We start from the raw sequence: 18971 nt of genomic DNA, 5'->3' as shown, positions 1-18971 counted from the left end.
GTTCCATTTGTGCTTTTACAGAAAATCACTGTTAATCAATACAAAGTTATCATGAGCGATTACCTTTTTATTCTCTGATGAAAGATTTCTACTCTGGTGGGAGTGGTCTCTTCCAGATGAGGGTCAACAAGCGGTTAGATTGATATGAAAATGATCTGCAATGTGTAAGCTGTGGACTTTAAAATCGACCGATCGAAACACACCTAACGCTCCTTTCCACTCCACCGCCATCTTTAAAACATCTTTTAGAAAAAGGTTGTTTCATCCCTCCAGTGGAGTTTTTGGAGATGTGCACATTCAGTGCCAAAAATGTTTTGGCATCATGTGATGGCTCAACGCCTAAGAAACTTTTTGTTGTGTGTTTTCATTTATCACCCCTCTGTACTTGCACAGCGGTTGACCTTTTGTTGCCTGCACTTTGTGGTCAGGATTGCAGCATCAGCTGAGTTTCCAGAAGAATAAGTGTCTCTGGTTGCTGTGCTTTTAGCTGCACGATGCAAACAGGAATGTCCACACATCTTGCGTTTGCAAGATGGGTTTAATACATGCAACGATTTTAAAGGCTTTTCTATACATTCTGCTAAACACGGCTTGCATGCACTCTTATATAACTGGACATGTACGCATTCGAGTCATCACACAAAACTTCCAACGAAAATCACGGCATAACTGTTCTCTGCGATTAAGTATCTAAACGTTAAGGGGTTAAACACGTGCGCGCTATGATGAACAAAACCGGACAACGGTGACATCAAGCTTCTACTTGTCTCTTAGATGGAGAGAGTAAGACTTCTAAGGTACATCTTTAGGTCTGAGTCTCTGAACGGATGCGCGCCGACCTTGGAGTCTCCAGACGCGCAGAAGAGGATTTTGCGCACTGAAATCAAGCAGAGCCTAAAAGCGAAGACAGCGAGCTGACTATTGTCTGTCTGACTGCAGTCCTGGCACTGGGATACGGGCACGCTTGGCTGTGTTTTACTGCGCATACTGACAACTTAAGACCAACATTGCCCCGGATTGAGTAAGGGAAAATATAGTCCACAGTTTATTTCGCTTTGCCTGGATTCTAAACTTAGAGGAGCGTTGTTACAGCTGAACTGCTTAATGTAGGCGCTTCACTACTACAGACGAGCCAAAGAGTCCCAGCTGCTCGGGGGAAAGTACCTCGACATCCTGAGAGACGTTTTGAGAGGATTTTAGGTCTCTTTGCTGAACGTGGACTGAGAGAGGATGATCCCAGCCGCCTTACCGAAATAAGTGAGGTATTGCCTTTACGAAACGGTAAGGAAAAGTTTAGTATATTTCTTGAATAATTCACTGCCCCCATCTTTGATGTCTTTCCAAATTAAAAAGAGACGTTTTAAATGATTTAACGACGTAAATATTTCCACTTTTCTCTCTCTCTCTCTCTCTCTCTCCCCCTCTCTCTTTCTTGCAGGTGATCATAGCGATGTTTCAGTGCCATGAGCGTCTTCACCTCTCCAAATCTTCCAGAGAGGATTTAATCCCCGCTCATCTTGAATAAGTCGACAAGTCGTTGAAGATGAGTCCTCTGCAAACATTCTTGTTGTTTTTCCTCCTGCACCAGGTGAGGAGTGAGATGAGTGAATGAAAAGAGGCTAATTATGCAGAAGCATGTCTCCGACTGAGAAAAAGTAGAGATGAAGCATTTTTATTATGCTGTAGGACTCTTACGAGATAATTATTTCTTCACTCTAGGTAATGGTTTAAACTTCTTTTGCTTATATTTGTTTTGTTGGCCTGTCTTTTATGTGGATCCTTATCACGCAGCTGTGCAAGACTTGTCTATCTCCACATTGTGCCAAACTGAATAATTTCCTGGCATGAAATTTTATTTGGCACAGTCATCAGGAGCAAATTCATTTGCCGAGCAGAACTCCTCATTCAGTCTTACAGGGATAAGCTTAATTGTTTTATGTTATCAGGGCTCGCACACTATTCAGTGAAATACTTTTCATGTGTTTTTTTTTTAAAATCCATAAAATAGTAAATAATTTAATACCCTTAGAAATGGCATCATTTCTTTCTTTTCTGTAGCCACTGAAAAATATGGTAAAAACAAACACAATGAATAACATAATGCAAACAAAATGCATTTAGTAATCCTGGAAAGACTCCAGCTTTGCTTTAATGCGCATCATGTATTCTACAATATGCAGTTAATTACCATAAAAGCATCTGAGTTTATTATTTCTATTTGATATTGTGGCTTTTTGTAAGACCATCAGCTTTCTCAGCTATGGGAATTTTACATTACAAGCAGAGTGTTGCAAAAGGTAATAGGTTAGAATTAACAATTAGGTAATATTCTAAATAGAGACACAGAATTACCGAGGTAAAAAAAAAAAATCCACTGAAGATATTTTATAAAATATGCTATTAATTTTTGTGCTGGTTTGCAAAGTTTAAATATTCTTTTCTTTCAGTGTTTATATTCAGTATTATGTCCTTGGGTGTGTTGCTTCTCTCAATCACAGCTCATCTGAAAATACAACCTGCCTCTTCATCCCTTCAGGTGCACCTTTGGTGATCACTGGAATCATTAGACGTCTGTGTTGAACCCCTAACCTGTTTTAAGTGTCTTTGCTCTCAAATTGTGGCCAGAGTTCTTTTTTTATTATTACTTTTTCCCCTTTCAAGACAACTGAAAACAATAGATGGAAATTGAAAAACCCAGGGATTTTAAAAGCTTGATGATAACGGTGATGTCCCTGTTAATCCAAAGAAAATTATTTAGTATTTACCAGAGAATGATTGTGTTAAGCTTCTAGACGTAATCTTTCTGTAGTCTAGTTCAGGTTTTAATGCAGCAAGCACTCGGAAGAAAGTTCATGAGCTTTTGGGGAGTATAAAGGCCTTTCCTGCCCTTTCCCCACCCCCATCATATCGTGATGTTGTCCCCTATAGATAGTTGAATACAGCGAGGGTATTAGCGTTTTCATCCTTGCTTTATGGATTCTTGCCATGATCAAACTTGCACCGAAAATGCCATGGGATCGAAGAAGTTCTTCACATCTGTGCCATCCTCAAAGAGGACCTCTTTAAAGATAGCCTTCAACTGTGCAGCTGCAGCAGCAAAGTGCTGTCTGCTTTGGCTGCGGTTGTAATCAGCCCTGTGCCTTCTGGGAGCTGTGCCTCCAGAGAGAGACAGACTGCCTCCCTGGAGAGGCTCTCTTTGTATGCCTCAGTGGCTTCCCTCCCAACAGATTCACCAATGTCTGACTGGGGATGTAGTGGCCGTTATCAATATTACCCTACCTTCTTAGGTTAAAAAAAAATCCCAAATATCTGACCCTCAGTAAAGGAATGGAATAAGTGCTGCAATACATCATGAAGTATGAATAAGATTTCTTTTTTGTTAGTGTATGAACCACTGAAAAGATGCACAAGGATAACGCCCATTAGCGCAAGGCCAGAATTTTGAACCCGAGAAGCATTCTGTGATAGAGGATTGCACGCAGGACCTTAAACCCTTGATATGAAATTTTTAAGCTTCTTGTTTTAAGTAAAAATCCAGAGTTTGAAAAAGTGGTCCAAATCCTCAAAGACCCCCAGATAAAATCACACTTTTCTTCCCATCACTCGTCACATGCACATTCAATTAAAAAGCGCTTAGAACATGAATCAAGCGGTGAAAATGTAACCCTGGACCCAGCATCTGTGCCATGCCCCAGGGACAAATAAGAGGGTCAAAGCCATCCTGGGAGAATCCATTCTTCCCCCTGACATCTGCTGCAGTTATCCTCTGTGCAATGACAGCAGAACAATGTAGATGAAGATGAAACATATTTGAGAGCCGTGCTCTCTGCCATCTCAGCCCGTCCTGCCCTACGTCTATACCAGAGACTGCACGCAGGGAAAGTGGGGTTTTCAACTCTGCTTGGGATTAAGTGTTAGGAGACGTTGACAAAGTCTATTACGCCTTTATGTCTTTTTGCCAGGGTGAGAGCTCCTCTGGTAATATTATGTCACAACACAGCATCTATATGGCCCATGCCAAGAGGATCAGTCGCAGCGTTAGATGTATTGCTGCCTTTTCCGTTACCGAAAACACCACCCAGGGTTGAACTGAGCGCGGAAGACAAGAACGTCTTAAAAGATGGGTGTGACGCACTAGCGAGACGAAGCTTAGCTGGTTACTAGTAAGCTGAATGCGTCTTGTACTCCAGATCACGCCAGGCTTGGAGTTCATCCCTGCAACTTTGATGTGCAGTGATTTGAGGGATTACGAGTCATTTCCCAAAGGATTTAGAGTTAATTTTCTACAGTTAATAATTTATTTAAAAACATGTGTTTACTTATTTGGTCAGGCGAATATTTAAAAAAGTCTTTGTTACAAACAATCAGATATTTTAGTCTTTTAGACACAAATATTGCTGTAAAATTCTGCCAGAGGATTTTCCCCCTAGTTGTGTCTCCCCCCCCCTCTCTGCAGTGGTAGAGTGAGACAGTGATGCTCTATTCAAAGGCAGAAAGGGTTCTGGCAAGGACAACAGTTTTATCCCTGTCTTCATAACAAAACACAAATTCTACATAAAATCCATCTCTAAGGGCTCTTTAACCCTTTTCCCCTTCCCCATGCTCAATTAGGTTTGGTTTTATTATTTATTTATTGTATATTTAAAGGCAACTAACACTGGGAAGTGTAATAAAATGTACAGTGGGGGGATTAGGAGCAGCTCTTTAATCTCACGCTTCTGATAATACTGCATGGGCTGATTGATTAGTTTTTCAGGAAGCTTATGTCAGAAAAACCTAATCCGTCTTTGGATTGTGCCAGCCTTGTAAGGTTTTCCGCGCTGCCACTTTATCATGGCGGCGAATTACAGAGCTGCTGGGCTGTGATAAGGTCCTCGTCTCTTTTACAGACCCCACCGCCCAACCCCCTGCACCTCCCTTTCCCTCTGGACAATAAAAAAAAAAAAAAATGTGTTTATATTCTTCACATCCCTGCTCTGCCTGGTCTTCACATCAACCTCTCCCAGGATTTGCCTTGTAAGAAAGGGAGAAAAAAAAGAGTGGAACTTAAGTCTTCAAAACCCCACCAGAGAAATTGGGTGGAGAGAGAAAAAAAATATGAGAGAACACGTCTGGCAGACCAGTAGAAATTTCTGTGGAAGTGATTAAACATTGGATTGACAGAGTGAAGGGGCCTTGTATGCATGCGCTACCTTCCAGGAATCATTTTGGAGCTTACATGGAGCTGATCTGTATCTGTGCTCATATTGGGGTCACAATCTTTCTAGCCAGGAGGCCTGACTAGATAATCCCTCATAAACAATACTGTCCGTGGCATTTTCAGTCCTCAACTTGTATGTTGTCTCAGACCTCTGAAGAAAAGGTTGTCGCTTCTCCGAGTGAAATCCCTCAAATGTAGCTCGCAGCCACTACAGGTTCTTCTGACTGTATTGAGCCCCGCAGCCTGCTCCTTTCCCAATCATCAGTCATAATTGTGTTTGTACTGGCAATAAATCCATGATAAAGGTCTTGAAATGAAGAGAAAGAAGCTCCAAATGATTGATAGCTATGACACAATTGCCCTTTGCTTTGACAATAAGCCTAATCACGCCACGGTATGGCCCATTAAAGACTTTAGTCAAACAATTATAATCGGCACGGCTATTTTCCCGCTAGCTGCTCGTGGGATGTGAACTGTTTAGGATGAAGTGCAGAGCCTCTCTAGTGGTGCAGGAAACATTATGTTTAATATGATGTTGAGTTTCCTGATCTTGGTCCACAGCTATGAATTTTTATGGGCGATGTGCAGCCCGAGGCGGTGTTGGATCTAGAGGCTCTGCTACCTTATAGCATTGTCATTACCTCTCTGCAGTGTCAGAAGCATCCAGCACTCACTGATGCACAGCGCCAGTGTTTTGAAGACTGTTGTCTGTATTGCTTTTTACTGCCGTGCTGCAACAAAACTAAGTGTCGCAATCAGTTTATGGAGAGAAGAAGAAATTTTGCCCGCATCCAGAGAGGGGATGGAGTATGATGCCACGGTGCCACTTTTTCTTTTAATTAGTCAAATATTTACATTAACACTACGTCTACCAGCTACCACACTGCAATCACACAAAATCGTGACTTAACAAGCGATGTTTCTTCTTTAAATATTTTCAAATTTCCTGAAAACTCTGACATAAGAAGTTGTTAATTACCGTCTGTGTGGTTCTTGGAGAAGGCAATCACATTTCATGTCAAAGCTCTGAGAAATGATTGACCTCTTTAATTAAAACTGTATTGCCTTTCTGTTAAAGGAAAAGTGTGACAGCTATAGAATAAGTACAATAAATCTCCCTTCTGATTATTCTCAGTTTTGCATTTCCTCCTCTGCCTCCAAGCTTTGAGCCCCCTTTTCTTTTTCAGCATGTCATTTTCAGCCATAACAAAGCACTGTCAGCTCCCCTCTGTCTTTGTATATTTCTTGTGAAGTACCTGTCTTCACAGCTACTCAGAGGAAAAAGGAAGCAACGTCTTTCCAACTCTTGTTTCTTCTTCAAAGAGCCCTGTTTCTGTGAAATCAGCCACGGCGCAATCTGCTCGGAGAACAGAAACATTTTGCTCTGTCAAATTTAGCGGACGTGCTTTTGAGCAAATCAAGCAAAAACATTTTGGAATAAAACACTCCTATCATTCACGGCGCGGATTTGAAGAGGAGAAAATGTAAAACTGGGGTTGTCGCACGCTCACAGAAAAGGAGCTCAGAGAGAGAAACATTTAGATTACGTCTTCCTGAGATGAAAGCAGAAAAAAACCTAAAAGTAGAACTTTGAAGTATTAATTTAACAACAACACGCCATGCCTCCTTAAGCTGAGCAGTTTTACAAGCACAGCTACCATTGTCGTACGAAGTATAAGGTGTTAAAACCAGTCAAGAGAATGGTAATTACACTGAGTCCAATGTGCTTTGTGGTATTATCCTTCTCAATCCCTATCAGCTATCAGGCATACGGAGGTGCGTGGCAGGTGTCAGGAGCCAGCACAGAAGTTGGCGCTCTGACCATGTAAGGGGATTATGAAACTGATGATGCGTTGAAAGGTAACGTCTGCCTAAAAGTGAAGTGTTCAGGGCTTTGCAGCTGTCATATGTGGCAGGTGGCGAGATAACACTAGTATCCAGATTACCTGGAGGCTCTCGTCCCAGAGCCTCCCGTCACTCTCTCTCTCTTCTCTCTTGGTGGGATCTTTGTTAACACTTTGGAAACACCTGACATCATCGCTGAATCCAAAGTTTCCACACCGAGCCATGCTCACTAACATCCCATTTTCACCCCCGTGTCTCATGCAGTTAATTAACAAACTGTCAGAATGCATTTTAATTGATACTGAGTATTTTATAGCAAGATGATGATGATTTTCATTGTCTTTTGAACTACAGAGTCAAAGTTTATGTGTTATTATTCTGCTAAAGTCACTGCATGTAAACGTCTATTTCATCCTAAACTTATCATGTGGGTTTCCACATTTTTACAGCTGCAAACACCTGTAAAAGGTAATTAAATGTCATATTTTAAGTATTTTAAAGCATTTTTTGCTCAATCCAGTTTTAAGTTAATTTGAACACACACACACATGCACACACACACACACAGGCTCCTCCCAAAAATGTAATTTTTTAAATGAAGAAGTCTTAAAAACAATTTTACCCAAAGAAAACAAATATATTGGATCTGGTAGGAAGTTAAACGAACTCTTACTGAAACTGACTTACACATGAAATACACTTCATAGCAAGATTACCTTCCCCCCCCCCACATGAATGACACGCCCTGCATTATATTGAACAGAAATTTTGTGATTTCTCTTGTCAAATGCATTGACAGATAACAGATAATTCATAGCCTTAAATACGGCTTTACAGTGGCTGCAAGCAAAAGGTCAGACAAGTGAGCAGACATAATGCGTCTCTTGGCATGGCAGGCTCTAACAGGACAGGCTCTGCCTCTCGTCGCAATCAAAGTATAACAGGCCCGAGCTAACGGTGGTGTAATTTCCTGTAATTTGTTCAGTTTAACAGGAGTCGCTGAAGCATGTTTCCACAACGACACGGCGGGAGAAGCAATTGTGTATTATTTGAACTGCCTGGTACATTGTCTCCTGCAGGGCAATAGGTGGCAATAGTAAATGTCCAAAAGAGTTGAGGCGAGGCGACGTTTCGGTCATTGTCATTTCAGATGCAGAGGAAAAAGAGAGGATTGTGTGATCGAGCCAGACAAGAACAACGCTGACACTATTAACATGACTAATGGCTCACATCGTATGATTTATGCTAGCCAAAGGAGGGTTATATTACGTGCTATAATTTATGCTAATCATAGGTTGCAAGCAGCCCCGAGTGACATCATGAGCTGTCAGATAATGTTTTGCCACAACGTGTGCATGCAAACAGGCACAAATAATAAATTTGGGTTCAATATGCTTTAGATGCTATAATAACTCAACAAGGCCAGATTTGTTGCACTGTATTTGTGTGAAAGCAAAATAGGACTTGACTGGAGACAAACTCTACTGCTTTAAATTCGGCATACTTGGATTTTTTTTTGAAGATGAATGTGGGCAGGTGTTGGAGTTGCTCTCTTTTGAGACATATTACCCTTTCTTTTTTTCATCAAAAGAGGTTTAGGGTCAAGGGCAGCTTTAGATCAACAGCATTGCAAGTAGTGGAAATAAGAGTGTCTCTCACTGAGGTGAATGCTCGCTGATGTCGGCTCTAAGACATTAACCCTCATCCTCTGCTGTCTTCATAGATAATTTCTGAAAAATGGCTTCAAGTAGTTAATATTCAGTGATGTAACACACAACAGAAGGTCTAAGCAACAGCTGCAATTCTTCCTAACTTCCTAAAAAAGGTGGGCGGAGGGGCGAGCCTGAAAACTAAGTGTAATACTTTTAATAGATGAAAATATGCATCCAACTTTTGGGAAAAGCAATCAGATATATTATGTTTCTTTCTGCTGCTTTTTGCACACAAAGCTCTCAATTTGTAACAATTTTTCTCTTTTCACATGCCTCTCAAATTTTAGGCTTTAGTTACGCTCCATTAAATATTGCACGGCTAGAAAAGATCCAACCTAAAACTAACAAGGATTTCTATGTGGCTGGGTGCCTGCGTTTGCCTTTTCTCTTTGCTCCAAGCCAACATGGAGAAACGCACCATAACAATCTGCAAAGTCACACACATCGGATTTTTTTCTTGCAATTAAATCAACAAGGTTTCAATACATATTTCATGCGAAGCAAGAAATCCAATATTCATACTTATTATTATCTCTGTGCTCAAGCACCAAAGTTGGATTTTATTTTACTCATAGATATGCCTCTTCGCCCATCCACCGAATATTCTGATAGCGCCAGCGGACTTGTTACATATTATGATAGCGATGCGATGATCCTCTATGTTTCGGGCAAATCTGTCAACAGTAAGAAGGAGAAGCGATGAGTGTGTAGATACAGAGCTAGCGATACAGCTGGGATTATAGAAATGAAAACATCAGCATCACGTCTTTTTGAGCTTGTCTTCCTGCCCTCTCCTCATCGTCAACACTTGTACAGAATGTGTAGACAGCCACAGACTGGCCTTCTGTAAATACACGGCAGTGGTTAAAGGAGTGTCTTTACAGTCAGTATGAAAATCATATACTACACAGAAATGTAACCACTAAAGAAATGCACTGAATTTCTACTCGGCACCAAGTGTACCAATATATTTTCACCACAAATAATGTGAGCTGTGTACGCTGAAGATGAATTAAAATTGAGATCTATAACATCTTTTGCAGGAATGTCATGACACTAGAGGCTGTAGTCTGTCTCATTTTCACAGAGGTCAGGTGGTAATGGCCTAAAGGATTATACTGGGGGGTAGCAGATATGCTACATGCACACTCACTCACTAACTGTAGCCTCCTGTGATTGGTAAGCTGCCCCCGGTGTGTCGATTTGCTGTTACGATCCACCACAGTGCTGAAGCACCTGCCATGTGATTCCCCGGACGGCCTCTGATTAAAAGTGATGGGTTTGGAGCGTGAGGCTGTCCCAGCGATCTGAGCACCAATCTATTCTTCAGCAGAATGTAGACTCTCTCTGTGGGCTGCTTTAGCGCCTCCAGGGCCTCCTCTCATGGAACCGGCTCTGGGTGTAAATCATTACAAATGATATGCCCTGTAACATCAGGAGGAAGATGGCTAAGGAAGGACTTTGCGCAGACGATTGCAGGCTGAGAATAGTTTTAATCTGAAAGATGCTACTTGTCATGTTGAATGTTTGAAAGCAAGAGTCTGCAGTCCATCCAGCTCTGCTACATTTTTTTTTTTTGTCTAATGCTAGCAGCACTGGCTGAGCAGCTCCTAATATGACAGGTGTTTCGTCGCAATAGAGCTGGGTAAGTATTACGAAAGGCAGTGGCGAAGGCGGTGCAATTTTTGTGGGGTGTCCAGATTTTTACTATGTGGAAGCGCATCAAGTTAATGAAGCTTCAGACACAGAAAATTAGCAGAGAAATGAATTTCACCACCAAAGTGAGGTCAATTTGCACAGATAAATCCATGAAGAACAGTCGAGTGCATCATTGGAACTGCTCGGTTTGCACTGATGAGCAGGTTAATTGCCCATTTTGTTTATTGTGAGAAAGATGCCTGAAACCAATTTTCCCCAGACGCATATCTCAGCCTTATGCACTGGGAAAAAAAAAAAATCAGCAATGGAAAACCCAGAAACAGATTAGTTTAGCTTGCCTCTGTATCAACTTCATTTCCTGAGCAAAAATGTGATTTAAAAACCAAAACAGAAACAGAAAAACAGACTTCAGATCATGAGTTGGCCACATTGTCAGTTGTGAAAGGCTGTGAAAGATTTGGTCACCATCAAAGTACAAAAGCTGTAGACCTGCCCGTGGACCAGAACCCATCACAACCAAACACACTGCCACCAGCTTCTCTCTCCAAATGCATTTTAACGGCATCTCTTTAGATGATCCAGAAGCCAGATGTCACTGGTTTCTTAATAACTTTCTAGAGGCTAGTTCTGGTCACTATGGCAATTACCTTTATGTCAAGCCTCTAAAAGATATGTCTACCCACGGGACAAGCAGGCAGCCAGCTCCATAATGCTCGTTACAGATGAATGTCGAGGCTGATTCATCCTGACTCGCTGTGTGGTTCGCTGCTGCTCAAGCTACTGTCAGGATGTAAGTTTCATGAAAAGCTCTTGATTGTAATGATTGCCACAACATTAGATTGAATTGCCTATTTATGCATGGTTCTGTAAGAAAAGGCCCCCGAGGTGTAGAAATGACAGGTGAAAAATAAAAGCCACAGATGTTCATGTCTGTAATAATAACAATGCACTTTTACACACAGTAAAAACAGGTAGTCCTGCATGCAAAGCAGCGTAAAAGCTGGAGGTTCATAGACTATTCACCCAACTCTGACTTAGGCACAAATGTGTATTTTCCACTCTGTCTTCAACAGCTACACTAGGGTGTGTACTTTGAGGATGTGGTTGAAGATTAATTTTTGAAAACCTTTTTTCCGTTCATTTATGCAGGAAATTAATGCGCACATATGAAAAATGTGATCGCCACTTGTCAGCCAATATTAACAGTTTAATGTAAGCCTGTGACAAAAATACGAGTCCTTAAAAGTCGGTTACAAAAAAAATGTTTAGTCAGGATGTGCATTATTTTTCAGTTAAAAATGTATTTTTCTGTATTCTTTGGAGATATTTAAGCATTTTCAAAACAAAATAGAATAAAGTAGATAATACTGATAGATCTCTAAGTAGCTGATTCTTTTTTATGTATAAGAATGCATTACCTAAACAGTCTTTTACCGTTTAAATTTAATTGTGGGTTGTAAACTATATATGGCCCCATAATTTCCTAAAAAAAAGCTGTTTTGAATGCAAACATATACAAGCATAAACATTTTACTCCTGACATTATATATGTATATACATATACATTTTTTACCAGTCCAAATGTGTTTTATTTATTTGAATTTAGAATTCTAGTCACTATAACCTTAAAGATGGAGTGTCTATTAAAAAAGAAGGCTTAGCTCAGCTAATGAGAGTGATTAAGGTGCTCTTTCAGAGAGGAACCGTGTGTTTTATGCATGACATTTGATAGTGAACTGGAAATATCAGCTATTAGCACCTTGTGTGAGACCTTACTGTTTTTGCTCATCTTGGTGGATGTACATTAAAATTACCAGGAAACTGTTTGGTGCATAGGCCTTTATGTTTACTGCTGTATCACTAAACATAGTCCTTTATAGGGCAGATAGAACACTGACTGCTGTGGTGTAAAAGCGCGATATCTGTGCCGGGGTGTCTGAGGTTCACGCATGTCTTTGTGTTTTAGGACATGCAGGAAAAGGAAGAAGCTAAACCACACTAGCAGATATCCGTAATGTTTGCCACGAGTCACTGCGCCTTGTGCTGTTGAAATGAGGTCTGGTGTTTTCAGCTCTATAAGTCTACAGTTATTATCATAATAATGTCTTGTTTCAAGTTGCCCTGAAACGCCTCTAGCACGGCAGCACCGATTAAGAAATCTTAATTAAGCTTTTGTAGATTCTCCTTCATCAGACCTTGCCTTTTTTTCCCCCTTTTTTTTGTACAAAACCTCAGAATCCTTTAGTCGGTTTTAAGAGACATCGCTGCTGCCTAAATGAACAAGGTGTGCTCGAGTGTGTGTTGGTGCTGTGGTTGTGCAGGGAGGCAGCGAGAGAGAAAGAAACCAAAGCCTATGTGTCAGTGCCAGCTTTCAAGTTCCTAGTGCTTCATCTCTCTTGGGGCATTTAAGTATTAGATATCCCTCTGCTGATCCCCTTGTTGTCACAGCAATTTCCCCAGTTGCTCATCATACTTAAACTCCTCTCTCTTTTCCATTATAATCATTCTATACAAAGCACACCTGAGATTTACGCAGAAAGACAATTTGGTTTCACCTCTGAAGCCGCGCAGCATGACACCCAACGTGTTAAAGATATAACAGTTTGAGCTGGCGGGAAGACAAGTGCCATATCTTCCTTGTTCACAGCAGAGGAAAAATGTTCCTATTGAGAGCCTGCAGATTTTATGCTTAGCATCATCTGCTGTTGTGATGTTATAAGAGTCAAATCAAATTAACAGCTGAGCTCACATAAGGTATTACTAAGTGGCTGTATCAGTGGGGAATAACGCCACTGGAATTGGTTGATTAAATGACTTTGGATGTGATGAACTACACATAGGGGCATTATTACAGTGTTGCCTCATTCATCCATGTTTACAGGGAGCAACTGTCTTAATTAAGCATTGTGAGAGGTGATAAATGGGCCGGGCTCACTGTCCGTGGGAGACCCATTGATTTCACATTACATATCCAGATAGGCGAGCCATTACCTTCCGCTTTAGGCATTAAAGTGTTACCGCAGTCTCGGACATAAGCAGCACAGTAAAGCAAAGCTGTAATTATAAGACACAGCAGCACAGCTTAAGGTGAATGTAGCCCTGTTACATTTCAGATGGAAAGGTTTGGGTATATGTGACAAAACAAATTGTGCTAGACAGACCTAGTTTGTTAGCTTTATACACATATGCCTCCGTTCAGCTTACAGCAAAAATATAATTAGTCTGGAAATAGTATGCAGCATCTCTGTGAGAATTCAAGCAGCCGCTGCTCTGTACTTTCAACATCTGCTTCTCTCAGTGATCCCTATAACTGGGCCCGGGGAAAACCCAGCACTACTAATTACTAATAAAACTAGCTAAGCTTATTGCTGTGAATTATTAAAGCTTTATCTGAAGTGGACCAGGAATCGTTCCTAAAGCTAAACGGCTTTGAGGTACAAGGAGGGATCACGGTTCATTGCTGCGTCTGGATTAGCACTTAGCACTATACTTTATATACGTATATACTTTATACGTACGTACTTTATGACACTACCGTGGAAGAGTGTTTATAGGTGGGCGCGAGCTAAAGTTTAGATTCACCTTTCCCTGAAGTCCATGGGAATATCTGTGCACTCTAAATATCAGAATCTGCTTGAGTTCATCAGTGCATCATGTGTTCAGTTTAATACAAACTTCTTGTTTCCTCCCTTCTGTGGTGCCCCTGCTATCTAGCAGTAGTGTATTACATGCTATTTATTTGCATGTGCATGCACTTTTTAATGCTATATTTATATTAATGATTATTTTCTATTTATTTATTTATTTGGTTGTTGTTAAGTGATGCCCAGTGAATGCTATTTAGCTTCTTGCACAGACCTGTAATAATCTTCAGTATCCTATTACTGAGTTTACAATAGTACGAGATGCTGCTGTTGAATTTTCTGTATTTAATCTTTATTTCATTTGTGAATATCTGTTTGTTTCCCTTTTCTTTATTAATGAACCCATAATGAATCATTTCATAAATATCTATAACAAAGGATTTTAGGATATGCTAGAAGATGAATGTGAAAATTGTCCATACTGCCCCTAGAGCAGTAGTTTTAGCTGGCAACCGATTCCAGGAAGAGCCCCAAACCTTTTGGAGGTGTAAAAATCTGCCAAATGAAACATGTGGAGCTACCTTCTGTGGTGACGCCTTGTGAATATTATTTATTTATATTTACTCTATGGGTAAATGTTTTTACCATCTGCTTTATACCAATGGCAATTCTCAAAAACACAGAAACTTCATACATACCAAACCCAAGAACCTATTACTGTTAACTTGTGAGGTGGAAGTTGCTCTTCAGAACTGGCAATCGTGCGTAAGGTTTATCTAACATTAACCATATTAGTTATTCACAGGCTCATGTTGTCTATATGCACGCTATCATTTTAGCTCTCTACAGCTGCAGCTTTGCTGCTTTTCTGTGCTTTTTTCCATTATTTGTGTATGTACCTTTCTCTTTCTCTGCTCTGCTACATGTCAGTGAAACAGACAAATGCAAAGCAGAGTAGCAAAGTATAATGAATGTGAATTCATCTATGTAGAATTACCAAATAGAAAGTTTTTAAAGAACACCCATCAATCCATTTTCTTAAACCCTTAACCAACTAGGGTAGTAGAGGAAGCCTCTTAGCTGACAGTGAGTGACAGGTAGAACACCTTGGACAGGCTATCAGTCCATCACAGGGATAAGACCAAAAGACACACAACCATTCTCAGTCAAATTCCCACCTATGGCCAATTTAGAATTACAAATTAACCTAGCATGCATATCTTTTGGAGGAAACCAGAGCACACAGAAAAAAACCTATGCAAGCACAAGGAGAACAGTCAAATTCCACAAAGAAAGTCCCTGAGCTGAACAGGAAGTTAAAACCCAGAACTTTCTGGCTTTGAGGCTGCCACTTTTAAATGAAAGTCTATAAAAACACTACTGCCATCTGAAAAAGAACATATCAGAAAAACTAAGTACACCCCATGATTCATGAGCATCTTTAGGGACAATAACTTGAAGTAATTGTTTTCTGTGTAACTTTATCAGTCTCTCCCAGCATTGTGGGTCCACTCTTATTTACAGTGTTGCTTCAGTTCATTGAGCTTTGTGAGCATTCATTTATGCAGTTCTCTTAAGAAGTGAACATAAACAGTTGCAGATTGTAGATTTGTTGGCATGCTTGGGATCATTGCGCGACCTAGTTGGGCCAACCTTTAGCTGATGCTGTGGCTGTTTTGATGGCCTTGGGGTGACTTTGGCACTCCTGGGAAGATCGTGGCATTGTGTTATGATACACCTGAATGCTCCAGACCGGCAAACTGCTAAAATGTATTTATAAAGGTGATCACACTTGCTAACGATCAGTTATTATTAGCAGCACTTGGCTGCTATCTACCCTTTTCACATGACTGCACAGAGTTTTGTCAAAACTTTCTTATACACGTCACGTTAACAAGCAATGAATTTGAATGAATGAAATTGCATTTCACAAAGGTTTTCACGTTGGTTAATTGTTTTTTCTATCTATCTCTGTTCTGTTTCCTATCAAGGTCTCGTGCAGGAAAGTGCATGGAGGAGTCACAGAACTCATCGAGTGGAGGGACAGCGATAATGAACAGAAGATATCTCCCACCGGGGCCAGTCCACGGATCCTCAACCCCCTGCGTTTGTTTGCCAGGGGCTCCCCCGAGTTCAAGAGTAACATAAGGGAAATGACATATTTACACAGCATGGAGGACTTTTGGGACTGGTTATCTAACCAGACAGATGTTCAGGGCGCACAGGCCAGAACTAAACGCAGACCCATCGTCAAGACTGGCAAATTCAAAAAGATGTTTGGTTGGGGAGACTTCCACTCCAATATCAAGACTGTCAAACTCAACTTGCTGATCACAGGAAAGATTGTGGACCATGGGAACGGCACCTTTAGCGTTTACTTCCGCCACAACTCCACAGGTCTGGGGAATGTGTCGGTGAGCCTGGTGCCACCTTCCAAGGTGGTGGAGTTTGAGATCGCCCAGCAGTCCACACTGGAGACCAAAGACACCAAATCTTTCAACTGTCGCATTGAATATGAGAAGACGGATCGCAACAAGAAGACTGCCTTGTGCAGCTTTGATCCATCCAAGGTGTGCTATCAGGAGCAGACGCAGAGCCATGTGTCATGGTTATGCTCAAAACCCTTCAAAGTCATATGCATCTATATAGCCTTTTACAGTGTAGACTATAAACTGGTCCAGAAGGTATGCCCTGACTACAACTACCACAGTGACACACCTTACTCCTCAACAGGGTGACCTAGTAGTTGTTAGTCTGCATCAGCCTTTTGTTTTATCTTCAAATAATGTAAATGTCAAGCTCTAAACTCCTTATCCCAAAATACCTAAATACCTGAGACATGTTGCAGGAAGTGCGACTTATGAAGGGACGCACACTGGAGGGATTTGGTGAAACTTTTGTATATACTACACAAATACACAAGTTTAACACTTCAGATAGTTAGGTGTACAGGGACTTGGCTTTAGGGGTTGGCTTGGGATTCAAAAGGTAGTTACCAATCCTGGAAGAATCCACCACATCACAACAGCACATGTTCTCTGTAAACCACGGGTATAATTAGTATGTTGTCCAGATGTTTCCTTCAAGGCTAGACTATAGGCATGGAGCCCTGCTGAGTTGGAAGCGTGTAGCTGGCTTCTGGAAGAGCTGCGCTCCTGCCAACATTTTCAAACAATTTTCGAACCTTGTTTAAATAGTAATGTGACAAAATATGACAGGACTTTAAATAATGTTAACAATTACAATACCTAAACATTAATAAAGCTATTCAACAGGGCATAAAATGAAAAAAAGAAATCCCATTTGGAAGATCACTGCATTAAGAATGATTAGTCAAAATGATCATTGCCTTTGAAGTGGCGCTAACATCCATTTATACCTGTTAACAGAACACAGACAGGACAGTCTCTATTACTTCAAATTATTTTGATCAATGGAATTATTTCATTAAGGAATGAATAATTAATATGGTCTTAAAACTGATCTGTTATCGTTCTTTTGTGGGGACTAAAAGCAAGTGACTTGACTGATTCAAACCAATTCCTAAAGTGCTCATGACAAAATAAGTCCATCCAACTAATCTAATGCATAAGAAACTTGAGCGCATGATCATACATTACTAACAAACTGTATGTAGGCACATATCCTAGCTTAACATGGCTGCAGCCTTGTTTGCGCCTTAAAATGTGTTGGTTTTCTGCTACAATTATCATAAGGCATGTGTATGCTAAACTAGTCTGAGATCCAACATCTGTGTTTGCAGGATGCACTTTGAGGCATCAGCCTGCCTAGTGAGCCCCACAGTGGATTAATGTGTCAGGAGAGGTGGGGAGGGGGAAGCAATAATTGCAGGACAGGTGGATTTAGTGAGTCTGGCAGACAATTATCAGCACTTTGTCATGGTTCTGCCACCAGCCCTGACATTACCTGTCTTTAATAGGCTTTAATTAGCCTGGGAAATTTCATTTACCAAGAGTGGAGAAACAAAAAGGTGGGGGTAAAGGCAAAAGTACAAAATCCATCTGCAATTTTAATGAGAAGAGGGACTAAATTTGAAATATAAGACATTTCCCAATAGTACAGCAGGCTTAAGTTGGCTGACTTTGTGTAAAAGTGGATAACATTCAGTCTTGTAGTACATGGTGTAATGTGTTCGACTCAGAAATCACTCAAATTTTTTTTTAAAGCTTTTGTTAAAAACCATTCGCATTTTAAACGGCATGAGTTTTGTTATCTGGAGATACCCAGGGTTTTTAGGTTAGGGCATGTGCCACTAAAGACAAAGAATACATTTCTGTTAGCGTCATTTTATTGGATGTATCTCACTGTCTTTCCACTTCAGCTGTAAATGATTCCATCACCTTATACATGAGGTGAGGTGTACGATAAGGAACTTAACTCGGAGTTGGTCTATGTTGATGTTTTGGTTCTGCTCCTTTGTGCAAATGCTGTGTGTTAATGTGTAAAACTAAACGTGTTTATTGATTATGGTTTCAAAGTATATGATGTCAGATTATCCTAATTTTTCCAGAGAACTCTATCAAGTATACTGTACCTTATTTTTTGGTGTTTGTTAAGAAATATCATGTAGATAAATGTCATATTTCAGCTGATGGTTAGATTGCTTTGATTTCATTTTTTGTAACTGCAGATTGTACCCAGTTTGATTTCTGCTTGCTCAAAATTGTTTCAATAGTTTCCCTTGTAAAATAGGAGTAAAAGCTCTTCTGTGTATAGTGTAATTACACTTTTCATTTTGGAATATTTGATTTCAGATTTTGTTAAAATGTAACTGTAAAGATCAATTTAGGTTTTTATGGCATTAAACCTTATTTGAACTTGGCTCAAAGCACGCTGTCACACCGAGTCAGGTCTAGTCTGTTGGTGCTCGTAGTTGTCTCGTTTCATTCCTGAAAGGACTTCTCAACAGGATAAACACACAATTTTAAGAGGTACATTTCAGGGTAGCTT

General features: G+C 40.5%; 1 protein-coding gene across 1 annotated transcript; it reads left to right on the top strand.

Moving 5' to 3' along the window:
• Positions 1 to 18861, top strand: nxph2a (neurexophilin 2a). Its single transcript, XM_040027386.1, has 3 exons — positions 1 to 1281; positions 1439 to 1588; positions 15992 to 18861. Exons 2-3 carry the CDS (start codon positions 1544 to 1546, stop codon positions 16736 to 16738), a joined length of 792 nt encoding a protein of 263 aa, XP_039883320.1. The 5' UTR covers positions 1 to 1281; positions 1439 to 1543; the 3' UTR covers positions 16739 to 18861.
• The last annotated feature ends 110 nt before the right edge of the window (positions 18862 to 18971 follow it).

This window comes from Simochromis diagramma, unplaced genomic scaffold, assembly GCF_900408965.1.
Source record: "Simochromis diagramma unplaced genomic scaffold, fSimDia1.1 OVJJ01000343.1, whole genome shotgun sequence".
NCBI classification, from domain to species: Eukaryota; Metazoa; Chordata; class Actinopteri; order Cichliformes; family Cichlidae; genus Simochromis; species Simochromis diagramma.
Note: the sequence above shows the minus strand (reverse complement) of the source record. Positions and strands in the feature narration are given on the sequence as shown.